The 26,116-nt window shown below is 57.0% G+C and overlaps 1 protein-coding gene and 1 long non-coding RNA gene across 3 annotated transcripts in view; one reads left to right on the top strand and one right to left on the bottom strand.

Moving 5' to 3' along the window:
- The window catches only part of AHRR (aryl hydrocarbon receptor repressor), a 65,284-nt gene extending 42,718 nt beyond the window's left edge, over positions 1 to 22,566 (top strand). For both annotated transcript variants that reach the window (XM_072958917.1, XM_072958918.1), the window contains exons 5-11: positions 6,948 to 7,037; positions 13,460 to 13,589; positions 14,420 to 14,556; positions 16,577 to 16,776; positions 19,336 to 19,397; positions 19,562 to 19,703; positions 20,176 to 22,566. In XM_072958917.1, coding sequence (XP_072815018.1) covers positions 6,948 to 7,037; positions 13,460 to 13,589; positions 14,420 to 14,556; positions 16,577 to 16,776; positions 19,336 to 19,397; positions 19,562 to 19,703; positions 20,176 to 21,175 — 1,761 coding nt within the window. In that variant the 3' untranslated portion in view covers positions 21,176 to 22,566. The remainder of the gene's footprint in view (positions 1 to 6,947; positions 7,038 to 13,459; positions 13,590 to 14,419; positions 14,557 to 16,576; positions 16,777 to 19,335; positions 19,398 to 19,561; positions 19,704 to 20,175) is intronic.
- Positions 9,530 to 18,615, bottom strand: LOC140695735 (uncharacterized). The gene is made up of 2 exons (XR_012071594.1): positions 18,269 to 18,615; positions 9,530 to 10,045 (listed from the first exon to the last, which is right to left on the bottom strand). It is a non-coding gene; the product is annotated as an uncharacterized lncRNA (long non-coding RNA).
- Positions 22,567 to 26,116: the final 3,550 nt, after the last annotated feature.

Here is a 26,116-nt window from a genome sequence, read left to right as displayed (position 1 = left end):
TAGCGATCACTGTGGTCACTCTGGCCCTGGTTGGTCCCAGGCTCTCCGGGGCTCAGACGCATGTGTCCCAGGCCCTGCCTGTGCTAAACTCACAGTCACAGGGAGGGCCCCCGGCAGGTGACTTCAGTACAAGGTGAGGTCCCAGCTAGCCCCAAGGAGGAGGCGCCATGGAAGCAGCAGGGTGGTGCTGGGCCATGCTTGGTATTCTGTGTGTTCTAAGTGTGAATCCTGTTCATGCAGCTGCAGCACACTGAGAACCAGCAGCCCTGGTCACCATGCTGTGTTTTAGTTACTACGTTTGTGAGGAGCTTCAGGCTGGCTCTGGGTCATCCTGGGTTCATGGCAGAGCAGCTGAACCCGGGGGCCTGATGACCTGTCTGTTCCACTCCCTGGGGGACGCGGCCCTGGTGGGACCTCTCTTGGTCCGTCCTGGAGCCTCCTGAGATTCCTCCTTCGGGGAGGGGCCAGCACCTGCGGCGCCGGCCAGGTGGCTGCCGCTTCCCTGTGTGATGACACCTTTCTGTCAGGAGGGCTCTGCCCCAGCTCCCAGCACCACCCTTCCCTCCTGCAGGGCCTCCCTTGGGCTCTGCTGGGCACAGAGGGAAGGTCTGGAACTTGTCCAAGGGCAGATTCTGACCCAGAAGGTCTGGAGTGACCCAAGACTGTGAGACCAAGGCTGGTGGTCCCAGACACACTCGGAGAGAGAGGTCAGAGATTTGGGGGATCAGGGGCGCAGCCCCAAGCACCAGCATTCCGTCAGGGTGGGCCTGCTTCCTTCTCTGTCACAGTCTGCTTGTTGACTGTCCACAGCTGCTTCTCCTGAACTAAACTTCACACCAAGATGTTTGCAATCTGAAAGTTGGTCCCAGCGTTAAAAATAGGCTTTGTTCGCTCTAGAAAACAGTCAACACTCTCGGTGAATCAGAGCCCAGCACAAAACGCTGCGTTCTGATCAGCAGCAGCAATGTTAATTCTGGGCTCACTCTGCGGGGCGTGCTTGTTTAACCTCAGAGGCAGTCATTTCTGTCATTCCTGTTTCTCAATGAGGAATCCGAGGCCCAGGGAGGTTAATTAGCTTGTCCAAGGTCACACAGCTGAAAAGTCAGCCCTTGGTTGAGGTGGTTTTGAAATAGTCGCACTCCCCCAGGGAAGGAAGAGAGTTGTCTGCAGTGGCCATGTCTGTGCCCAGATCTGGGCTTCGCTCCCACCAGGATGTGGGGCCCCAGGCCCAGCCTCACCATCCTGCACCTCTGCGGCCCGGGTGTCTGTGCCACAGCGAAGTCATTCACCTGAAAAGAAAGACCTAGAGGGCCCAGGGCGGTGGAAGAGCAGAGTGGGGACCGGGCTGGCTCCCAGGGCCTGGGGGCCCGCACCTGCCTCCCCCTTAGGGTCCTGCCCCCATCAGCCAGCTGCTTTCAAGTGCCGTGGCTGCTCCGTGGCAGGAGCCCCAGGCCGAGCCTACTGTTTGTGGGATCTATAAACAGCCAGCGATCCGCTCCCCGAGCAGGAGCAGCTCGCACGCACGCGGGCCCCACGGCGAGGCCCAGCGAGTGATCTGGCTCCAGCAGGGCCCCGCGGCTGCCCGACACGCCCGGTGCCCCTCGCTCGCTCGCGTGACTGGCGGCCCTGGCCGTGTGTTGCTCTCGGTAACCGCAGCAACAGCTCTCGGGAGGGTGCTGCTCCCAACTTCCTTTCATTCCAGGGAGGGGCGATGAGAGGGGCTGCTGGAATTGTTCCTTTTCCCTCTTCTCCTTCCTCTGCCATGACCTTGACAAGCGATCTTTGAAGTACTTGCTGGCTCTTTTTTCTGCCACGGGCTGGAAGCGATCAGGATACTCAAGGGCTTCCCACACTTTGCCTCTATCCGGGCAGAGGGGCCGGGGGCGCCAGGGCCACTTCGCCTGCGTGGCCCTGCGTCCCCTCAGCGTGGCAGGTGCACGTTCCGTGACTTCTAGTAATTGAACCTACATGTGCTTGTTTCTCCCCTTAAGAAAGCGCGGCCTTCAGCTTGGGGCCAAATTCTTTTTTCCACTTGGAAAAGTGATCTCATTTTCCATGTACCATGTTTAAAAAAACACAAAACTCTTGTAGGATTAAAAAGAGAAGGGGAGAGAAGACAAACAAACGTTTGCGATGCATGTTTGAAAGGCGGCCCCACATGTGTAAAAGTATTTGGCGTGATGGTTCTGGACCAGAGCGTCCATCTGATATTGAATCCATATGACTCGGCAAACTTCATTTTATGGTCCTTTTTGCTTTTTAAAATTTCTGACTTGTGAGTTAAAATTAAGGTTGCTTTTGGTTGTGACTAATCTCATAAAATCTTTTTTGAGACGGCATTTTATGTACTCAAAGCCTGAGCATTTCTTCAGTCCTTGGACTATGATTAGTGGGATGTCAGGAGTCTGCGTGGCCTCTGAGATGGGGACGCTGTGTGGATTCCCGGCGGCACAGCCGGGCGCCCACCTTGCCCACTCTGGCTGCCCGGGGCCAGACGCTGAGCCTGCGGGAGGAACGAGGCCCTCGCAGTCATCACTGCCTGGCACCGTGGGGTGCCTGGGTTCAGTCACCTGGGCCACTGCCGCCATCAGCTCTCACGGTCAGGGGTGTGTCCAGACGACCACCCTCGTCCTGAGTCTGTAAGGAGAATGGATGCCTTGTTTCCTGACCGCCCCATGGTGGACCCAGTGCTGTCCCAGACCCCGGGGGTGGGGCTACAGGGTCCTCCTCCTGGGATGCGGCCGCTGCCTCCGGATAAGGCGTGAGGCCGAGGATTCAGGGCAGGCTTTCCTGGCCTGAGTGTCCGGTCACTGCGCACAGCGGGTGGCCTGGAAGCCCGCCACCCTCCGGGGGGCGCCAGACCCCACTGGGCCCGGGGTGGGGAGGGAGGAGATGGAATCCAGGCAGCTTCCCAGGTGAGGCACTTGAGGCCCCCCCGGGACTGCCAGTGAGCTGCAGGCTGAGAGCCTGGGCTGAGCCTCCTCCTTAGAGACTCAGGGCTCTGAGGGCAGTGGGTTTGACTTCATCACACGCCTCCTTTCTCGCAGGAAGGTTGCAGGGACGCCTCCTTCCTCGCAGGAAGGCTGCAGGGAGAGGAGGCTGTGGAGGTGAGTGCCCATCCTCTCCTCGGGCACCTCCCTTCCTGAGGGTGCTCACTGGTGCCCCAGTGGCTGGGAGCTGGAACAGCCCAGACGCCCTGGGGGATGTGGGCCGGCGGTGCGGGCAGCACATCAGAGGAGCATTAGTCAGCCTTAAAGAAGGGCGTTCCGGCACAGTCTACAAGTGGGTGACCCTGGGGGTGTTATTCTAGTGAAAAAGCCTGTCACAAAAAGACAGATCCCTGTGAGTCCACTTGTACGTGGCCCTGGGGGGCAGATTCAGAGACAGAAGTAGGACGGGGGCCGGGGCTGGGGGTCAGCACTTGATGGGGACAGCGCGTCACTTGGGGACGATGAGGAAGTTCTGGCGGTGGTGGTGCCGCACAGCGGTGTGGACGTGTTAATGCCACTGAACCATGTGCTACAGGTGGTTAGAAGGATACCCACATTCTACCACAATGTGAGGAAACCTGGCGCTGCCAAATGCACTGTCTCGGCTGGGTCAGCATCTGAGGGGCACAGCTACAGGGGCCAGCCTCGCCACAGGTCTGGGGACCCAAGTGCTGTAGGAAAACCTCCAGGCCAGTGGAGGTGGGGGGAAGGCTTCATAGCTTTGGGTAAAGTGCCTCTGAAGGGCACAGAGACAGTGAGAGGTCTTCCACTACCCCACCCCCAAGCCAACGCACGGTTCAGTCCGTGCAGGACGGATTCGCAGGACAAGGCTGTTCACACCTGTCCTCCGGGGTCAGCTCCACGTCCTGGTGAAGGATCCTGTACTGGAAGGAAAGGCGCCTCTTCCTTTCTGCCGGTCTCCATACAGGAGAATTTGGTCTTTTGTTAAACAATACAGCAAGCAAATCCCAAAGGAATGTTTCGTAGATTCCCCCCCAACCCAGGAAACACTAGGTGCCCAACAGCAGAGGCATTTGGGGGTGGGGGTTGGGCACATTCACAAACTCCTGACCAGCCCACTGGGACAAGGTCCAGGCAAACACTGGACTTTCCATCCGGTACTCAAAGATGTGAGGGCAGTGAGTCCAGACACTCCTCCCTGGAGCTGCACAGGAATTATGGACAAATGACAGCCTGTCCGGTTCCTGGAGACGTTCCAGGGGACAGGGGTGTCACACGGGGTCAATTTTCAGTTCACTGGGGCTCAGGGGCAGGCGGCCAGTGACGGGCCTTGTGATGCAATGGTCACTCTGGTGCTAGACCGTTTGAAGCAGAGGTGCAGCGGGGTGCTGTGTGAGGCTTGGGTCTCTTGCTCAGAAAAGTCAGCACAAGGTCTAAATCCTCTTGCAAAGCCACTGCCCTGGCATTTGCACCTCTGTGTCAGCAGGTCACCCCGAACTTTGAAACAAGGCAGAGAGTTGGGCGACACTCCCTTCCTGACCCTGCCCGTGTTACCAGGGGGCTGCGGCTCCACTCCAAGCGGCAGCCTCATCCTAGCCGCCTGTGAGCGCCCAGCACCTCAGGTTGTCTGCAGACTGTTTAACACTGAGTGCTTCCTCTTGAGTGAGAGCTCCATCGAGTGTCTTACACTTTTGTGAGTGCTGTGGTCTTCTTTTCCAAACTGAGCTTTCGTGGCTGAAGCGTGGCTTTGCAGCAGAACAGGGTTCCGTCTCATAGTCTTACCAGTTTGCTTCTCATTCCCGGAACATTTAGTGTCGTCGGGTCCTCCTGCCCGTCGCCACCCTACTCCGTGTGAGACGGAGTCTCACAGTGGCTGTAGGCTGCGGGCTCCTGACGACGGATGACGCTGGTGTGTTTCCACTGCATTGTGGGTGTTCTCCTGTCTCCTTCCGTAAGGTGTCTCTTTGAGTTTTTTGCCCAGTTTTAAAGATTGGGTTGTTCTTCTTTTAACGGTTTTTGTAGAAGTTCTTTATGTATCCGGATAAAGTCCTCTGCCGGTGTACTGTATTTTTCCTCAGTCTGTGGCTTGTCTCGTCATTTATTAAAGTCCAGGTCATGACCTGTTCCCCTTAAGCGTTAGTGTTCTGTATCCTGTCCAGATCTGCCCACCCCAGACTCACAAAGGTGTCTTCCTATACTTTCTTCTACAAGCTCTGTGATTCTCGAAGTGTTTTATGTTTAGGTCTAAGGTATCTCTTGAATTAATTTTTGTGTGTGGAATGAGATAAGAGTCAGGGGTGCTTTTGCTTTGCTTTCTCTTTCCTGCACAGATAACCAGCTGCCCCAGACACATTTCTTTCGAAGACTCTCCCTCCCCCATTGGCTCGGCCTAGCGCTCGCCTGTCCTCACGCCAACACCCACTGTCGTGATTGGCACAGCTTTGCAGTGAGTCGTGAAGTCGGTCAGCATCCGTCCCGCAGTTCTGCTCTCCTTTAACAACATTGCTTTGGCAATTCTGGGCCCTTTATTTCCACATAAATATCAGAATCACCTCATCAGTTTCTACAAAAAGAAAGCACCCTGCTGTCCCTGTGACTGAGATGACTTTATAGATCGGTTCAGGGAGGCGGGACGTCCTGACTCTGCCGAGGCTGTGACCCGGGAGCTTCGACACCTCCTGTTTGTCTGGGTCTTCTCTCTGCACTGCTTCCAGGCCTTGCTTTTCTTTTCAGATTCAGTCCTGGGCATTGTATGTGTCTTTGATCTGGGCCAGGAGTTTTCTTAGTGGGAAGGCTCTGACCACAGACTCAATGTGTTTGATAGCTACTGGGCCACTTAGATTTTCTAGCTCTTCTAGTAACACTTCCGTTAATCTTTTTCAAAGCGTTTGTCCCTTTCATCTAAGGCACTTAATTTCCTCAGCAGCATTCTTAGTGTCTCCTCGCTGTGTTTAGTGCCTGCAGGGTCTGTCGTGGCGTCTTCTTCAGAGTTCCTGCTGTCGGTAATTTACATTTTTCTTGTTCAGTATTTCTAGGGGTTTATCAATTTTATTAATCTTTTCAAAAAGCCATTTTTTCACCTTGTTGACAATCTTTATTATTTGACTAAACACTTTTCACTGATTTTTTTCTCTCATTTCAATTTTTCTTCTCCTGATGTTGTACGTGACTGTCTCTGCCGTCTCTAGTTTCTTGAGGAGGGTTATACACCAAATGCACCCAAACTGGAGGGTCTTAGAGGCGAGGTGAACCAAACTGTCAAGGAATACACATCCTCACTGTAAACAAGTGGGTCCAGAAATTGGAAGAAGAGAGCAGGGGTCCCAGCCACTTCTTGATGATCAGATGCCCCTGACACCAAAATAAGAAGAAGAGTTTGTAGGCTGGATTTCATCAACTATAGATGGAAATTTCCTAGGTGAAATGAATCGATTTCAGGAGTGTATTAAAAGTTACGATCAGATGAGGTCTGCCCCATACAGGCAAGAATGCTTCCCCATCAGAACGTCCGTCAGTGTAACTCCCCACGTCAACAGACTGAGGAACATCCATGTGATGGTTTCCGTGGATGTGGAAACTCTGTGGAACTCATTTTTTCATGATAAAAATTCTCAGAAAAATCAGAACACAGAAGAGGGTGCTCGAATGGGGAAGTCCACACGGGTGACACAAAGGTCCCTGTTTTGGTTTCTCATCTCATCGTGATGATGTTTACATTTTATAAAACTTAAATTTGCTCATCACTAGAAACAGGAGAACCCAAGTCCTGAGCCTTACAAATGCGACCGAATCCCCATGTCTCCTGCTAGCCTGGGACCGTCTGCAAAACGGCCATAAATAAACTGAAAGTAGGCCTTCCTGGAGGCCATGAACGTGGACCACACAACTAGGGAGCAGCGGCTGAAAACGCAAACGGAGTTAATGCGTGACTTTTCCGGCTTCGGTGACTCCGCAGACGTGCCTAGGAGCCGACTCAGTTTCTGCTTTTCCTTCCAGTCCCTCCGCGGCTTCGCTCTGGTCGTGAGCGCCGAAGGCGTGATATTCTACGCGTCAGCGACGATCGCGGACTACCTGGGCTTCCACCAGGTAAGCACAGCCGTTCCGTCCGCTGCATGTTCTGTTCTGCTACCTCATAGACGCCTGTTGTCCTCCAGGTTTGAATCATCTCCAAGATCAAGCTTTTTAAATCACGGAGCTTTTGTCAGATGAGGATTTGCACACCCCAGCCTTGTGACGGCGAGAGGCCTGGCGGGTCCTGGGCGTCCCGGCCTAAAGGGCAGGGACTCGTGCCGGCTGTGGCCCAGCCTCCCGTGCTCCTCACTGGGGAGAGGCTGGTCAGGGCCGGCTGTGGACTCGTCCTCACCAGCACGGCGGCGTTCCGGGCCCCAGATACAGCGTGGGCTCTGGGAAAGCCAGCGTTGATGTGCAGATAGTTTGCTGGGAACGTTGCTTCAGGCCATCCCAGCTTGTGTGGTTCCAGAGCTTGGGGCAGACAGCCGGGTCAGTCCCACCAAACACTGGGGTCCTGGGAGGGCGGCTCGAAGAAAAGTCCCACCTCTGGCCCAGGAGAGGAGGAGGGGCCTGGTCTGGCCTCTGGGAAGGCAGAGAAGTCTCTCATGGGAAATCCAAGCTGTCGCTGGAAACCCGAACTCACACCCAGTGAGGCAGTTGTTGAGGACTGAGGAGGAGCCGGCTCGGCTCGGGCGCGGCCACAGCCCGCGCCGCAGACACACCCCCAGAGGGAGCGGACCACACAGTGAATAGCACAGGGCCCTGGGCTCGCCGAGGAATTCAAGATACAAACAGGCAGATGTAAGAGAGCAGAACAGAACCCGGGAAAAGGAAGAACACAGTGTGTCTGTCAGAGCCCCATTCGGAGTCAGAAACTGCAGTGCTTCGAACAGTTTCATACAGAGTTACTATGAGTTAACTGTAAAGGAGCACTACCCAGTGACACAGCACTAGCGGGAAAGGGGCACAGAGCGGGTGGAGGGCAGCCGTGCCCGGGCTGGGGCCGGGCGCCCAGAGGAGCGGTTTGGAGACCCCTTCATCGGCGAGGGCGAGGGCGAGGGCGAGGGCGAGGTGGTGGCCTGGGCGACGGCGAGCCCACTGAGGGCCCCAGGCCAGCTGGCTGGCAGAAGCCCGCCTGCTGCAACATTGGCCTGACCCAGGGAGGGTGCTGGCCTGGAGGCTGCCAGGAGCTGCCCACTGGGGGCCCCGACGGGCCCGCAGAGCCCGAGTACCTCTGCAGGCGAGGGGAGGTGTCTGCAGCATCTGGGATCAGAGCCAAGTGATGAGACGGGGGTTTGGAGCTGGGAGTTGGGACGTGGAGTTGATAACGAAAATCTCACTGGACGAGCAGAAAGCCAGGTGGTGGGCAGACGCCGAGGGCAGAGGAAGTGTGGGGCCCTGACACGCTGAGAATTCTGGTTGGCCTGAGCCCTGGAGGCCACTGGAGCGTTTGATCTAGTTTCCACGACAACCATCATTTTGTGTCACTTCCAAAACCGAAGTGGTTGTCGCTCTGCTGGTGATTCTGAGAAGCGATTCCTCAATCATTCGGTCGGCTCTCCTGCCACCTGAACCCACACAGAGCAACTGCCACACCCTGTCCTGTCCTGGCCCTGGGACAGTCCCTGCGGCAGGTGGAGGTGTGTCCCTCGTGGAGGACCTGGCTGGTGAGGTGTGGGGGCGGGACCTCCAAGGGACTCCGGGTCAGACCACAGGGGTCGAGCCGGCTCTGCCCCCCTAGGGTTGGGTGACGACATCCTGCTCCACCCAAGGAGCCACAGCATGTCCACCCACGGGGCTGCGGCTGGGCCCTTGGGGGCGCTGGGGGCAAGGGGGCCACTGCGGGAGGCGTCCCCATCACCAGCCCCGCCCTGGGGGGAGACACCTGAGGCCTCTTCCTCCTTGGCTGCTCCTGACCCGTGAACTATGCCACCTGATCTGTCTCCCGTGACAGTTCAGCACCCAATTAGCCCTGCCGCCTCCCCCCAAGTCTGCTTCCCACAGGTGCCTCGTCCATCACTCTAGGGAGGCTGTGTGTAGGAGGCGGTGAAGACGAGCTTGGTGGCATAGCTGGGTGGCTGGCTCCCTGGCTCTGGGGTCCCCTCAAGCAGCTCCCACTCACATCACCGCTGGCTGTGGGCACGGCAGATTCCAACCCCAAATAACGAAGGCTTCCACGTCCTACTGCGGATGTGTGCAGGACGGGGCTCTGCGAAATATGGTTTGGCCTGCCTTCTGCAGGCTCAGAATTTCTTTTGGTTCCAATCACTGTCTCCTGTGTTGCTCTGTGAATTCTCCAGATGCCCAGAGCCACCTGCCTTTGGACAAAATTTGGCCTTATCACTGGGTTTGGCTTCCTGAGAAATGCAGGTGCCCTGCAGAGGAGACCTGATTCCAGGTCTGAACTTGCTAACTGGATCTTTTGTTTTCTTGGAGCTTGGCTATTTCCTCTAAAGTGTTAGAAGTTAAAAAAAAAAAAAAGTTCTGCCTTATTCTAAAGAAATTGTTTCCAAATGTCATTAAGTCATTAGCAGTGCCTCTAGCTTACGCAGAGAATTTCACGAACATCTTAGAACAGCTTTGTACTATTGTGAGCTTCTGGGGCAAAATGCTTTACAGAAAGTCAGGAACCAGGTATTTCCTATCACAGCCTGAGCGGTTTCGGTGTCTTCCACTTCAGCACCCCTGAGATGAATAAACAGACTTAGGTGTGTGTTTTGGTCGCTGTTGACATTTGCTGCCTCAAGTAGCTGTCGGTCCTCTGGGAGGTCAGCAGGCGGGGGGGCAGGTCCCGTGTGAACCGTGCGGATGTCAGGGGCTGCGGGAGGAAGCAGTTAAGCGTCCACAAACACGGATAACGGATATACGCACCCTCGCACAGAAGACGGTCCCTGCTGGAACGAGCCGCATGTGGAAACGTTGCACTTTTGTGCTCAGCTCCACAGAAAGGCCAAGATGAGGACACACTGATGGGACCAGTCGGGCTGGCTTTTAGCCATCTGAATAATCGTCGTGTTTTCCCTCCTTCCTTCGCACGTTCCCCACCATGTGTTTTCCTTGACCTTGTTTGTAGGAATCAGACCCTAGGAGATGAGGAAAGACAGAAGGCGGCCACACTAATTAGCACCGAACTTGGTTTCTCACCCCAGAAGAATGTTCGCATTTAACATGTCTTCGAATTTGCCTCTGCCAGTAACGCCCCTTCCAGCTCTGTTTGCCCTCCCTCAAGTTAACCTGCCTCCTGTGCTGGTTAAGCCGCAGGCTCACACTGTGTATCCCTTTTGTTAATTGTCTGAGGGATGTGGAGGCGGTGACTGGGGCAGTGGGGAGCCCCTGGGGTTCTGCGAAGCTTGAGGTCACCCGCTAAAACTCATGAGAGAGTAACGTGGACCACAATGCCCGCTCATTAGTTTACTGTGAGACCCTTGGTGCCCAGAGCTCAGCGGTCAGCACAGTCTTTTCCTTTGTCAAAACCACGGGGGAAATGCTGTCCTTCAACAGCAGGTGGAAAACACTGAACTCCTAGTAACGGGTTAACCAGATGAGACGCCAGACCTCCACACGAGAAACAGAAACCGTCATTTGGAGAAATTAAAGAAGACCCAGGTAATTGGAGGATGTGTCACATTCACGAATGGGAGGACTCAGCAACATTCCAAAGATGTCAGAACAAATTGTAGGACTACTGACATCGCCACAAAACTGAGCAGGAAGTCTGGAGCGACATCAACAAGCCAACTGGAAGTGCAGAGGGCGGAGCACATCTAAGGCCACCTGGGGGTGGGGCGGGAGTGCTGATCACTGGGGACGGGCAGTCCGGAGACAAGACCCCGTAGGCTCAGGGGCTGGGATGGGTGGGATCAGTACAGCCGTGGCCAGACAGACCCGGGAGGCAGAACTGGAGGTTCAGAGCAGGTGTGGGCTTCCAACGGAGGCGGCACTGCCCGGAGGTGGGGAGGTGCTGCTCTTGTCAGCAAACGGGGCTGCGTGAGCTGGATCCGAACGGAAGATGAATACTGACTCTTACCTCACACCATGCACAGTGGACAGTGGAAGTTTCCAGAAGATAACAAGGCAGAGTGAGGTGGAAAGACTTCTTGGGACAAAACCCTGTCCCTGAAGAGAGACTGATGGATCGGCCGAGTCAGAGCCATCAAGAGAGCAGAAGGGCAGGCCAGGCCGTGGAGGAGATCTTGCGAAGAAGATACCCTAAAAGGACGTGTGTTCACGGAGGTGAGGAACACTGACAGGTCCGCAGGCCCTCAGTGGAAACTCATGAAAAAGATGGAGAAACAGGCAACACGCTCACCTGCATTTAAGTGAGAAGACGCTCAGCGTCATTAGCCTTGACGATGTGCTAATTAAGACCACAAAAAGAAACCACGACACATCCACCACCGAGCCCAAACGAAGAAGGCTGCAGATACCAAACATTGGCCAAAACGTCCAGCAACCGGACGCTCACGCTGCCTCAGCAGAGCCTGGATTCGCGTGTTCGCTTTGCACTACTGGGCATTTTCTGCTACAGCTGGGCCCTGCCCACCCCGTGGCCCAGTAACTCCACTCCTGGGTGTGCACCCAACAGCAACGCCCTCAAAACACAGCAGCAGCCCCTGTGTCGGCTCAGATGGGAAACCACGCAGATGTCCCAGCAGTGAGTGGATGCATCAGCTGTGGCTCATCCACGCAGCGAAGGACCGGTCAATGATGCGGGTGAAACATGCCACCACACACCACGTGGGTGAGTCACGGCTGTGACGTGACGCAGAGGACATAGCGCTCCATTTACCTCCAGAAGCGGCCCGGGTGTGGCCGGCACCTTGACTGTCTCTGGGGAGGGTGGATGGGAGGGTTCAGAGCTGCTATTGGGTCCCACTTCCTTACTGGGTGGTGCAGCTGCATATTTATGGCGTGGGCACTTTGCAGCCTATGTGTTATGCCTGAATCTCTGAAGTCCATTAAGAAAGCATCCTTATGGGAAGTGCACCTGTGACCATAGAGCCCAGGTGAGGGGAGACTGCAGGTAAGAGTAGGGAACTCGAGTGAGTGGGGAGACTCCAGGTGAGGGGGGGACTCCAGGTGAGGGGGGGACTCCAGGTAAGAGTAGGGGACTCGGGTGAGTGGGGAGACTCCAGGTGAGGGGGGGACTCCAGGTGGGGAGGGACTCCAGGTGAGGGGGAGACTCCAGGTGAGGGGGGGACTCCAGGTGAGAGGGAGACTCCAGGTGAGGGGGAGAGACTGGGTGATGGGGAGACTCCAGGTGGCTGAGCACCAGAAGCCGTGGCCAGTGGTGCCAGGTCTCAGCAGGAGGGAAAGCCTGGTGGGTCCACATCACCACGAGTTGGTCCCTGTTCACATCCAGAGCCCCTGACTCTGGACAGCACTGACCAACAACAATAACTTCTTCTGACCTCGGTGTCCACTTCTTTCTTGGAAACAGTGGATGGAGGGGTGCGCAGGTGATTGGAGTCCAACCTTTGAGTTACCACCACACTCATTTTCCACCTTCCCGAGGTACTGGCTTGACATCTGGGGGCCAAGGAGCCTCAGCCACGTGTCACAGGTGACTGGGAGGGGCATCTCATCCACTCTGGGTGAGGTTACTGGTCACCTCCTAAGAAGGTGACTTGTCTGTGAGGTCTTGAATCTTCAGCACCTTTTCCTCCCTCTAGTTATTATAATGATCCAGTTGAGGAGTGACTGAAACAGAAGCGGGCCGGCCCTGCTGGGGTCCCAGGTGAGAGGGTAACGAGGAAGCGTGCAGCGGCCTCGTCACTGCCAACACCCAGGGCGTTTTATCGACAATAGCGACAGTCGTGCCCACGGCGGCCAGTCTCTGTAGCCCACGGTAGTGGCCTTTGTGGCCCAGACCACAATTTCCCAGCGTGCACCCGGAGCCCGTAGGGGTCAGCCTCTGCATTCAGAGCCCGAGCAGGTGGGAGGACCGGGGGCCAGAGAGAGGGCTGGCGGCTGGCGGGGCCTTGTGGCGTCCTGGATGAGGCAACGGTCAGGCCTGGAGGCGCTGGGAAGGGGGAATTCTTGTCAGGAGGCACTGGCCAGGCCCCAGCTCACCTGGTGGCTCCCTCTCACCTCACAGGGGTGCCTCCACTGGAACTTTTGTGGTTCCAGTGATACAGGCTGGGAAGTGACCAAACGTGAATGTACAGCTTGATGAGTTCTTCGAGCACGGACGGTCGAGTCACTTAGAAAAGCGGGCGTCTGAGCCCCAGCTGCCCCCAGGGAGACGCCCGGCTTGGGGGAGGGGCTGGCGGCCCTGGGGGCACCTCGGGAGCCGGCCGCCGGGCCTCTGGGCCGTGTGGGCGTGGCCTGCGGGGAGCCAGTCCTCGCGGCCCAGGCCCAGCCCTTTCCAAGAGGCTTTCTCTTCACAGGTGTGACTTGCTTGACAGGTGGACGAGACGCTTTCGCAGTGATTAACGCTGGTGTGAAGTGTGGCAGCTCCCTCAGGTAAGCCTAAAGTGACTGTCACGCTGTTGCAGACAGACGTGATGCACCAGAACATCTACGACTACATCCACGTGGACGACCGCCAGGACTTCCGCCGGCAGCTCCACTGGGCCATGGACCCCCCACCAGCAGCGTGTGGGCAGCCCCTGTTCGCGGAGACAGGTGGGTCTTCCTGGGCCCAGTCCAGCCCAGGCTCAGACGTTAGTGGGAGCACGTGGGCGTCTCTGCAGGGACCCTTCCTCTCCCTGATGCCGCGTCCACTCCCCTCCTCGAAGACCTCCTCCCGCGTCCCTCTTCCCGCCTCCAGCCCAACGTGGCTCTCTGGCTGTCTCTGGCCACTTCTCTGTGCTCACCAAGAAGCCACAGTACTTGTCTCCCATCTTCCAGGAAAGTCGTGTGGCCGACATTAGATTTACCTGAAAAAAGCCCGCAAAGGTTGTTTGTTCAGAGACGTTGTCCCTTGCGAGCAGGACCTCTGCGAAGTCCTGGATCTGCCGCCCCTGCCCACTCCACACGCTGGGCAGGCATCCAGGTCCTTGAGGGACAGAGCAGCGTCACCGGGGTCCAGTGCAGGGAAGACAGAGTTCTGGCCTTTCACACACCTCCCCTGAAGTGGTAACTAATTCGAGAGGGGTTTCCAGCACAACTTCACACAGCAGCACGATTCACTTTATAACACTGAGGGGAGCGCAAACTTCAGATGCCCACGCAGGTTTATTTTAAAGCTCAAGACAAAAACAAAAACAAAAACTCAACCACTGATCGCTCATCACACATGCAGTTGTTCTGAAACGCTGTTTTTAAGGGCAAAGGACGAAGAAGGGAAAATATGTCAGGGCGGCTGTCTCTAGGGAACTGGGACGCACTGGGCGCTCATGGGAGGGCGACCTGGGGGGCCACGTGTGCTCCGCGCCCTTACACGCACGACCTTGCTCATCAGAGCGTATTTATGGTTTCTCCCTTGATCACGCTGCCTCTGCCAATGTGGGCAGGAGAGGACGCCATCCTGGGGAGGCTGCTGCGGGCCCAGGATGGGGGCGCCGGCTCGCCCACGGAGTACTCAGCCTTCCTGACGCGCTGCTTCGTCTGCCGCGTGCGCTGCCTGCTAGACAGCACCTCGGGCTTCCTGGTGAGTGCACGGGGCTGCGGCCTGCAGGGTGGCGGGGCTGTGCCGCAGTGCGGACCAAGAAGCCAAGAAGCGAGGGGCAGTGCCCGAGGTGCTGACTGCCCATGACTCAGCCGGGAGAGTGTGCAGGCGGTGAGATGAAAATGTGAAGTCAGCTGCCGGTAGAGGCACCACCTAGATGAACTGGAAATCTGCAGAGGGTTTGTACTTATGTTCAATTTCCCTTTATTTAAAACTCATTAAAAGTGTTTTCCCAGCGAGGACTGAGAAGCACAGGAGAGCCGAATGGCAGCCCTGGCTTCTGGTTTTAACCTCTCCTCCTACAGAAAGACACTGGGGTTTCCATTTCTCCTCCAGCGCCTCCTTGGAAGGGCTGAGGCGGATGGAGGTGTGCCCTCACGGGCAGCAGAGCAAAGCTCCCGCCCACCCCAAACCTCCATCCCCTGGACCGCATGTATGCTGCTCTCCAGGGCCTCTGCCGCCTCCCCTTGGCCCAGGGTCCCCACAGTCTCTCCCAGGAGCCCAGCGCGCCCCATCCCTGTGCTGCTTTGCCCACCTCCACTGCTGACCCCAGGGCCAGTGGGCTTTCCCCATCAGTGTCTGGTGCCGGACCCTGAGCCCCAGCTTCCTGCCTCATCCTGGGTGCATGCAGAGCGGCCCCTCCCACGACCCCTGCTCCTCCCCAGCCACACCTTGACTGTGGGGTCCTGGGGGTCTGTCTCCTCTCCTGGGCTGTGGTCCCCAAGAGGGACAAACAGCAGGTGTTTGGTGTTTGGCAGGACCTCTGAGTGTTAGTCCCTGGGCTGGCCTGATGTGTTCCAGGAGGTGCTCAGTGGGTGTCTGTGGGAGGGAAGGAGGGGCAGGGGCAAGCAGGTATTTCTGGATCAGCTTCTAAATGGCTCTGAGGAGAGGGAGCCCTGAGGAGGCCCTGCTGACCAGCCTGAGCCCAAGATTGGCTCTTGGCCGTGGACGTCCCGCCTGCCTGTCTCGGTTCTCAATTCTCGCTGGCTTTCCCTGCCTGGGCCCCGAGCAGTGCCGTGCCGCGAGCCTCAGAGGTTTCTTACTGCTTTTGAGAAAATGTCAAACACTACAAATCAGGGCTTTTTTCTCTGGAGAGCTGGATGTTAAACATGTCCCAGCACCACTGCCTTGACTCGCCCACACCAAGCATGTGACCACCACGTGGTAGGTGCTTTGCAAGTATTTGTTCACTCAATCAGTCCATGGACAAATGGGTGGATGGACAGATGGAAGGATGGATGGATGGATGGATGGATGGAAGGGTGGATGGAGAGACGGAAGGACGGATGGAAGGATGGATGGACAGATGGAAGAATGGATGGATGGAAGGATGGATAGAAAGCAGGATGGATGAACAGAAGATGGCTAGGGAGAGAGTGCAGCCACATTGTGGGGTCATTTTTCCATCAAGGACAGGAGCACCCTGAAGTCACTTTAAGTAACTCGATTATAGACCAGCTCTTCCATTATAGAGAGATCCTTAATTTTCTTTTATCGCAAACTCCAAAGTTACTTCCTGGATTTTTACTCACACCGTGTGCTCTAGATAACCAAGTCAAGCTGTCCCTAAGTTTTATCATCACGAATGAAGCAATACTAATTTGGAAGTGGCAGGTTAATGTGGAAAGTCCTCAGAGATTATCTACCCAAGCAGATCCTACTGAAGGGCTGCCTGGTGGCCCTGCCCCAGTCAGTGCACATGTATGTCCCCGTGCGAGGACTCACACACCCACACACCCATGAGTGCACACACGAGAACATGCCTTAAGGTTGGAGGACATCACGGGGACTCCAGAGCAACCCCGAGCCATTCAAAGGCCACGGGGAACACATGACCAAGGAGGCCGAGTGTGGAAGAAGTGCTGGTTCATGTCTGCTTAGTGACTCAGGAAAGATCCTCTCCGAGCTTTTTCTGTCCCTGGGAACGTGAATTCTTTGTCCTTTGGCCGTGTCACTAATTCACTCTGTGAACACAGCTTCGTTTCTGTCTTTGAAACACCAGACGATGCAGTTTCAAGGAAAACTAAAATTCCTGTTTGGGCAGAAGAGGAAGGCGCCGTCGGGCGCAACCCTGCCGCCTCGCCTCTCCCTGTTCTGTGTGGCAGAGCCGGTGCTCCTGCCTTCCGTGGCGGAGATGAAGGTGAAGAGCGTGCTTCTGAGGGCGAAGCACAGAGGGGACATCTCGTCCACAACGGACACCAAGTGAGTAAGGGTCCCCTTGGCGGCTGGTGGGTCAGTCTCCGCACTTGGTGTTTTCTGTCTAGTCTTTCCTCCTTTCCAGCCAGCAGTAAAATGGGACGTTTGCTGTTTTTAAAGCTAGTACATTATGTAGGAAGCAACTATTAGATAAAAAGCTTTCACTAATATTTGTGACTGTGGCACCAAACACTCCTGCATGTCTGCCTTCCTGCGCCCTCCAGTTACAGCCTCCCAGTCAGCGCCCGGCCTGTGTCCACTGTGGGGATGGGAGGCCAGGGGAGCAGCCCTCCCTGCTGCCTCTGCCATCCCCTCCGTCAGCTCAGCGCCGGGGCAAATGCTGGAGATGACGTCCCGGCAGCGGTGACACGGCACACATTCTGTCCACCCAGGGATTTCTCGGCTTTTGGGGAGTACAGAGCACCTTGAATTAGGTTTTCTGGGGGGTCCCTGGCTATAATCTCCTGCAATGGGCCAGGTCTGTGCTGCAGGGGTCACTTTCCGGAGCGATTAAAACGTTGTGCGTCTGCGACCTGTGTTTCCAGTTGTGCACCTGCGAGGGCGACCCCGGGGAGAAGGGAGGGCCGTCTGAGGTCTGCGCGACGCCCCCTCCGTACCGCTGACGGGCAAAAGGCCTCCTAGTCCCCAGCCCACTTCTCGGCCCCCCTCGGCACCCGCGGTTCACCTGTGGCCGCAGAGCCGTTTAGCCGAGGAGGAAGGCCGGCAACAGCCGCGCTGGAGGGCTCCTGCCGGCCCCTTCCCGCCTCGGGTCTGCGGGGCGGCCGCTGCCGTCACGCACGAGGGAGGCTCCGCGGACGGGGCCGGCCTCTGGGTCCCGCCGGCCCGCATGCTGGAGCATTTAAAAATTAAGTATGATACGCCCTTTGTAAAGGTAGGAAATGTCACAAAGTAGGAGGGAGGAAAACAGAACACCTGAGGGAAAAGCACAGTAAAAACAACCAGTGAAGCGGCCAAAACGAAGCTGCGCCAAAGCCCCGAGGCCACGCCCGGCCGCACCCGCGCGGCTCTCGGGGGCCGGAGCCTCCGAGCGGCCGCGCGACAGCCCGCCGCCCGCTGCCGCCCCGCCTGGGCCGACGCGCTCACACCGCGAAGCACCCTCCGTCTGCGCCTGCTGTCTCAGAGCGCCGTGTGTGAGCTCCCTCGGGCCGACGGGGACGAGACGCCGCGAGCTCCCCAGCCCCGCGGCGGAGACGAGGAAAGCCCGCGCTGCCCCGCTGTCCCGGCGCCCGTGCGCGAGGCGGGCCCTGCTGCCCTCCGGCGGCCGTGGCGGGAAGCGCAGGTGTGCGCGGCGGCGTCCCCAGCGCAGGGCCGCGCAGGAGCCGCGGGGCTTCCGCGCAGGAGCCGCGGGGCTTCCGCGCAGGAGGTGCGGCCCCCCGAGTCGCCCACTGCTGCTCGGCCCCGGAGGGCTGGCGAGGGTGAGGGTGCGGTGAGGGTGAGGGGGGCGCACACGTGGGGACAGCGCGGGTACAAGACTCACATTGGACGGATGTCGTTGAGACTCGGACGAGAGGACGCCAGGCCCAGCCACAGGGTGTTACTCCCACCCAACATTTTAAGAAAGAAGCACGTGACTTCTGTCGGCCTCCGACGTTTCCTGGAACTGATTTCTGCTCTGAACCGAACTCTTCACCAACTCCGACGCTGCATCACGTTCGTTTGCGTCTGAGCTCAGAGCATGTGAGGAGCAGACCCGGAGTCTGGGACCCTGAGAGGGTTGCGCTGGGTGGCACGGGGGGCGGGGTGGCCCCTGAAGACCTTTCAAGCCCTTCACAGGCTTTCCTCGACGGGACTTTGTGACGCACCCTCACTCCTAAATGCTCACCGGTTCTGTGCGTGTGAATCAGCCTACTGGCTGATTGTCCTCCAGACAGCTCGGGGCCTTCCCAGTCATCCACGGACGTGAACCACCTGGGAGGCATTTGAATTGCTCGATGGTAGGATCCCCACCAAGGGCGACGCTCCAGCCTCACGTCTCTGACTCCGTCTCTCCTACAGGGGAGACCAGAAGACGGAGAGGCAGCGCCATGGCAGTGCAGGGAGCTCTGCCTGTGGTGTGGTTGGAAGGGATTTGAATCCTGTTCCTGCACCTGAAGGACAGGCGACTTCAGACAAGTCACTTAATGCTTCTGAGCCTCATTTTTCCTTGAGCATATCTCCCAGGAGGAGCTGGCTTGGGGTTTGAGACCACACACCCTGTGTCAGTGCACACACACCCCTGGGCCATGGCTCAGTGTCACCGACTTAGTGCTCATGGTGACTTTGTAAACTACTGCAGATCACAGGACTCACCTGACTTTCACTCTGACCGTCGGAAGAAAACCAAAGCACTGAGATCCTTCCAGGCGCATGTCTGCTTCCTGTGGCCTGAAAAGTGATATGAATTGGAATTTTCAGCAAATCTGTAACTGAAAAAAGGTTTATAATCTTTAAGTTTTTGTTGCATCCTCTCCTCTTAGGTGTGACAGTGACACCTGTCATGTTGCAATTTCTGGCATTGACGCGTATTTATTCTGCTTGCTATGTTGCTATTTTTGTCCTTCACAGAGCGAAAGCTACCGGGAGTCTGTGTGAATCAGAATTGTATGGAAAACCCAGTCATTTAACAGGTACTTGTTAAAATTGTCTCCTCTTCTTCAAGTGAGTGAAGTGTCTGTGTCCGTGGAGACATGGCGAGTCCCACAGGAATGCCGTCAGGAGGGGCAGGCGTCTGGCTGAGCGGGGGGCTGGAGGCTGCGGTCGCTGCTCACCCACCTTCTCTGACTCCTGACAGGAAGGGGCGATGGGGAAAACAGCATTTCCGTGTTCAGGGCACCAGCGGACGCCTGCTGCTGGGCCCGGGTTCCAGCCCGGGTCCCCTGCCTGTGCCTCAGGGGCCGCCCAGATCTTGTCTTTGACCCCGAGGGGGCCGCAGGGTAAGTGGCTCAGTCACAGCAGTCTGGTGGCCTTGACCACAGCAGCTAAACCTCTCTCTTGGTGGGACATGGTGACATGCAGAGCACACCCACACACGCTTCTTGCCTGGAAGTTCACACATGTGGGGATTGGCCAGGGTCAGTGGGGACTGTGGCTGTAGCTCTGCCCGTGGCCTGGACCTAGGGTGATTGCCCATCCCCGCCCCATCCTCCGTCCTCACTTTTGTTCAGAACCCTCTCTTCTCCCTGCCCTCCCACAGCCCTCACCTGCCCCCAACCCTGGGCACTAGGGAGGCCATGGGAGGGTCACGTTCAAAAGGGAGGAGGCTGGCCTGGTGTCACAGGGCTGTGGACGGCACAGAGCAGCCCTTGCAGGGTGGCCAGCACCACCCTAATTTAGTGCCTCCCCTTAGAGACTGCACTGGTGGTCCATCGCTGTCCTGCTTTGTCTGACGGGCTTCTCTTCCTGCAGGGACGGGGGAGGAGAGGTGCTTGGGGGGCTGCTGAGCGGCTCCTTGGGACTGAGGGAGCGGAGAGACACGTACATGTCCAGCTGCCGCCTCGAGACACTAGGACCCACGAAGCACCTGAACTGGAAATCCGGTCAGGACAGCGGCGCTAAGCTGAAGCTGGAGCCCAGCCAGAGCGACCCGTTCTCTGCGCATGCCCCGCCCCATGGCGCCTGCCTGCCTCACCCAGGCGTGCAGGGCACCATCCAGGCCAGCAGCGCTGTGTCCTTCAGGAACTGCCCCGGCTCTCACCCCCCAAAACATCCCCCAGGTGCCTGCGCCGGCCGGACCAGCAGAGCCTTGCAGGATGGCCATCAGGGCCAAATGCACCCTCCTGCCAGCTGCCCCTTCCCCCAGGGGAGCCTGGACAATGGGCACCCTCAGCAGGGAGCGCAGTGTGTCCCACCAGGTGGCTATCCCACTGAGGACAAGTTGCGAGGTGTCCCGATGCCTATGGGAGCCCTGTGCAACCCCCTGTCACTCGATGTGCCCATCAAGATGGAGAGTGACTCTGGGCCCGAGGACGCAGCAGATGGCTACTCTGTGTCCCCAAGCCAGGTGTGGCTGGGGGCCGGCGATGTGGCCAAGAGACAGCTGGCCACTTTCCCGAGCAGGATGCACCTGAAAACAGAGCCGGACTCCAGGCACCACCTCTGCAGTCCACACCTGGGGCCCGGCACGCTGGGGGCCCACCCTAGGCCCAGCAGGGAGCTGGCCCCGTTCCACCCCTCACGCTGTGCCTGCCTGGGGCCTCCAGCCCGCCTCTGTGTGCGGGGCCACCAGCCCCCTGCTCCGGGCTACGACGGCAGAGCTCCTGGGGCCACGCCTGTCGTCAAACGCGAGCCCTTGGACTCTCCCCCGTGGGCTGCTCCCAGCCAGGGCGGAGCGCCCGGGATGTTCCCCAGCAGTGCCTTGGCGACACGGAAGCCACCCAGAGACTCCATGTGCGCGTTCCTGCCGTAGAGCGGGCGTTTCTGAATGCTGACATCTGTCCAATACGGATTTACCCCCTGGCGGGGACAGCAGGTGCAGGGCAAGAGCCTGTCCTGAGGGAGGCGCTGCAAAGCTGCACGTGCAGCAGCTTTCTGTATCTTGTGAAATGTCAGCGAAGTTCTGAGATGTGAAGCGGCCTTACGTCTTTGCGAGTCTGACAGCACTGCACTCTGAGGGTTACAGGTTTTCATAAAGCATCCGAAGTGAGCCGTGCGGCCTGGCCGGCAGAGCTTCCCGTCCCGAGGGCGGCAGTGGGTGCCGGCCTAGCCGGAACCGTGCCGCAGGTGCAGCTCCCCGCCCCCCACATCCACGTCCCAGCTTCCCTGCCTGCGCTGTGAAGGCAGGTTGATGCCCCCATGGTGCGGACCTCAGAGAGCACACACCCTGGGTGTCCCGTGGCTGAGACAGCAAATTAGGAAAAAAGCTCCCTGAGCTGTAGGTGACTGTGTGCCTGCTCCTGGGAGGAACCTAGGAGTTCCAGGCAGAAGAGGCTGTCAGCGCCAGCCCTGCGCTTCATCACAACGTGCAGCGTGTGCCCAAGACTCTGGGGCGAAGGCTGAGGCCGTGCCCAGGGTGAAAACTGGCCGGATAACATCCTGTTTCTGCAGAAGTCTCTCTGGTGTTCTCAGTGGGCCCCTGGAATGGTTCATGCTGAGCTGTCTCTCACTACGTCACGTAACCTTGTTTACAGAGTCTCGATTTGGCGGAACAGAGAAGCACACGATGTAGAGAGAAGCGGCAGCAAGTCCAGCTGCCTCGCTGCCTTGCTGACTGTCTACAGTTTTTCAACTGAGATTTCCAGTCATCATCCCAGGAAGAATTATTAGAGAAAAGGCAGACAGGTAATGTTTTATTTAAAAAAAATGTAAAGCCTGACAGATTCTGAGTGTAGGAAATTTGGATTCAAAAGCAGAAAGTAAAGGCCACCCACAGTCACCACCAAGAGATGGCTCATGACTGAGGGCAAAGTTCACACACCTTCTGGGGTGACCCCGCCCCATGGGCGCAGTGAGTCCAGGACATGACAGCAGGGGACAAAACCACCGCCGAGCAGGAGGCTGGTTCGGGGTCCCTCGTGGCTGGGCCCACCTGTGCTGGGGTGGGAGACCCCTCCCCCTCACAGAAGGGGCATCTGTCCTCAGTCACCTCCATTGGGGTCTCGGGAGGTGGGAGCCCCAGGGAGGGGGACTTGCGGCTCCACATGCTTGGGGGGGCTTGGTGTCATCTGTGGCGTTGGGGTGTCAGTGTTCTGCTCCTGGGTCAGTGCTGATGCTGTTTGGTGTGTGCGCGTCTGCCTCGTCAGACTCAGGACCGGACTGGTGGGACTCAGTCTTCTAGACGCGCAGGCACAGCCCCCGTGCCCCACAGCTGCCTGCTCCGTGGGAGGGCAGGCGGGGGCTGCAGGTTTCTCCCCAGGACTGATGGAGGAGCCCCGGGTGGAAGTGGTCCATTTGTCACCTCCTGGGACTCCCAGAGCCTGCTCTTCATGTCTGCCCAGCCCACGGGGGCCAGAGTGACACTGGTGCTGTGCTGTCCCCACCCCAGCCGCCAGTCTCCCCTCACCTGTGGTGACGGCAGCACAGCCTCCCGTCAGGGCCACCTGCTTCCCACCCTCGCCCCATGCTCCGCAGCACTCGCAGTTCGCACACCGAGCACAGCACACTTTCTAGATTTAATCCCTAAGATGGGGGGTGGTGGGTGGAAACCACCTTCCTTCCTTCCTTCCTCCCTCCTTCCTTTCTCCCTTCTTCCTTCCTCCTTCCTCCGTCCTTCCTTCCTCCTTCCTCCTTCCTTCCTGCCCCCCTGCCACCCTCCCTATTCAGACCAAGTGTCCAACTCCTCCTGGGAAGACCCACACCGTCAGTACCCATCAGCCTCTTTGGAGCTCCGGGGTAAAGACTCCCGCCCGTGTCCTCGTCCTCACCCTCAGTACCAGGCCCAGGCCAGCGCACGGGCAGGTCGTGGGATGCACCGAGCGTGAGGCCTGCCCCGCCTCGTCTCAGGGAGCAGCAGACAGGAGGCATCACGTGTGTGGAACACGTCACCAGGAGAACCCTGGACCGGAAAGACCGAATAGAGAGACACCGTTGCATGTTTGCACACTGTAGCCAGATCCCAGCGTAACCAAGGAGAGATGCAGGTGTGAGCCTCATGTGAGGAGAAGCCTTTCTAGGGGGCACACAGCCGTCCCCGCCCGCGGGGACCACAGTGCCGCGCTGTGCTGCCTCCTCCCTCAGGTTCACGTGCAGCCGTCTGTGCCCACTCTCCTGGGACCACGTGCACCAAACAAGTCACAGCTGGTGGGCGGCCGGGTCATGCGTTGCTGATGTAGCATCTGGCCACCAGCTCTGCAGGGTCTGCATTCTGGAGAGGCCATCGTGCTTGGGGCCCAGGTCCTGGCACGCCCTGGTCCCTTCTTCTGCTGGGTCGGTTGCAACAAAACTCACCCCAGTCAGCACTTTTGTTCTCTTACAGCCATGCCCCTCCTGAAAAATTGTGTGGGGGAGGAATGCAGAGGGCCAGATGTGGCCATCTCTGTAGATGTGGCCATTTCACTTTAAAATGTCACTATTAGTACTAAGTACAGGCTTATGTTTTTTTGTTGTCTATAGCTTTTGCCTATACAGCTGAAAAAATATTAAATATTATGTAGGAATGGGATGGAAAGGAGATAAGTACAAATTATATTTTCTATTTTTGCAGTTTCTACTGGAAGAAAAAGTTTTCAATACCCAGACTGACTTGTTGAATTTTTTAAAACGGACACACTCTAGTGTAACCTTTTGTGCTGTATTCTCAGTGCCTTTAGAAAGAGCTTCCAAATACATTTCCGATGCTAAGGTTTGTATTAAGTTTGCAATATTGATGTAAAATAAAGGTTAGTACACGTAAGTGGAAACATCTACTTGATTCTCCAAATGAAATCACTCTGTTTCCTTCAAAGTGTGTGTGGGCCAGTTAACACTCCAAGAGCGTCCTTCAGCTCTCAGTGGGGCCTTGTGGACACAAAGGAGGTTGACAGCCCCTGGCCACGCCCTCCCAGCGGCACTTTCTCAGGCACTCTCCCTTTCCCTCCAGCCCCACTCCTGCCCATCACTGAGGGCAGGGGGCCTTCCCAGGTGTCTTCAGGACACCCCAGACCCCACTTGTCCTGTGGGGAGCAGAGCCTGGCCCCGTGTTGTGCGTGTTTTGGGGGGACCCTTGGGGTCAGCCCCGCCCTGCCCAGGCCCTGGTGACAGGTGCATGGGAAGGGGCAGGGGGTCATCAGAGACCCCCTCAAGACCAAGGGACATGTGTTTTGTTTCCTCGGTTTGGTCAAAGAGCACTCCCAAAACTGAATACATTTCTAGTGCCCTGAGCTCGGACCTGCTCTGCTGCTGCAGGTGGAGCCCTGGCCTCCTTCCTGCAGCCCTGCAGGCCACCACCCTGGTCCTTACTCTGAGACTCCCGTGTCCTTCCCAGGGGAGACCAGGCCAACCTGCCCCCATCTCCTGGGTCTAACCCAGCTGTTCCCCATCCCGAGTGGCCCCCACCCAGCTTGCCCTCCCCTGCACCCTCCCTGTCATCTGTGGCCTTCAGACCCATCTGTGTGGAGACCTGTAGATGGATGTCACTCATTTTTGCTCCGTCACATGACTCTACCACCACCTACCCTGTTACTGCTGATGGCTTGTTCCCCAGGCATGTGCACAGTGGATGGGGACAGACAAGTGACCAAAGAACCATGCAAGTTCTGTAAGGCATCAGAAGGGGATGGGTGCTGCACAAATGGATTAGCTGGGGTCTTGTAGCCCAGGTGGTGGTTTTGTGGGCAAGGCAGCCTTTGAGCCTTGACAGGAACAGCAGACGGGGTAGGGATGGAGATGGCCTGTGGGCTGGAGCCAGAGGGTGAGGAGAGGGTGGGGACGGGCAGGTCTGAGTGAGAGGGGATCAGGGCAGGGCTTCCAGTGGAAGCAACCCTGGGCTGTGGTTCCAAGGTCGCATGGGCTGCAGGGCAGGAGTGGGCCCCGGGGCCTCCCTAAGGACCATGCCAGTGCCGTGGTTCCTTCCTGAGTCTTGGCTGGTCCTCTCCCGTCTGTCCTACACTTGTTTGCCCCTTTTTGGTTGAATTGTGGGTGTTATTTTAAAATTAAGGGAAGCAGCATTTCGTTAGTTATAGATTCTCTCTCAGTCTGTGGCTTGTGTTTTCATTTACTGATTTCTTTAAAAAAGTACCAGTTTAAAATTTTAGCACAGCAAACTATCTTCTTCTTCATGGTTTATGTGTTTTGCATCTTAAAATAACTCTGACAGCTCCTCTGACTTAAAGCCCATTTTTTCCAGTATTAATATTGCCACACCAGCTTTTTTGAGCCTGGACTAGCCAGTGTGCAAACCCCCTCCACATCTAATCATTCTGTCCATTTATGATTCATATGTTTTTCTCATAAATAACTGATTGTCTTAAAATCCATTTACTTGTGTTCTGAAAATTGGTATATTTGAACATATTTCTAGCCCTTATTTTGTAGTTACACATGATCCTTGGGCGTTTCTTTTCCTACTGTCCCTATGGGATGCTTGCATTTTTCTCTGCAGATCTAATAAAGCTGAAGCCAAGGCTAATCAATATTCCTGTTCTCCCAGAATAGACAGGATCTCAGGACGCTGTAGAAACACACCATCTCCCTCCTCTCTTTACTTCCACGGAGGCTGGGGGGCCCTTTCTAGAAATGCTCCTGACTTGCTTCTGCTGAGGGGTTTCAGTGAGAGCTTCCAGGTTGAGGAGGCACGAAACCCAAGTGAAGTGCAGGCCCCCAGCTAGGAGTTCTTGGGGGGCCTTTCCTGACCCAAGGATCCCAGTACCTGGGATAAATTGCTTTTGGGGGATCTTTGTTTTCCCTGGCTCACTCTTGCACTGAGGATGTTTCC

Source organism: Vicugna pacos, chromosome 3 (assembly GCF_048564905.1).
Source record: "Vicugna pacos chromosome 3, VicPac4, whole genome shotgun sequence".
Lineage (NCBI taxonomy): Eukaryota > Metazoa > Chordata > Mammalia > Artiodactyla > Camelidae > Vicugna > Vicugna pacos.
The sequence above is the reverse complement of the archived record's forward strand: the minus strand, read 5'-3'. Positions and strand labels throughout refer to the sequence as shown.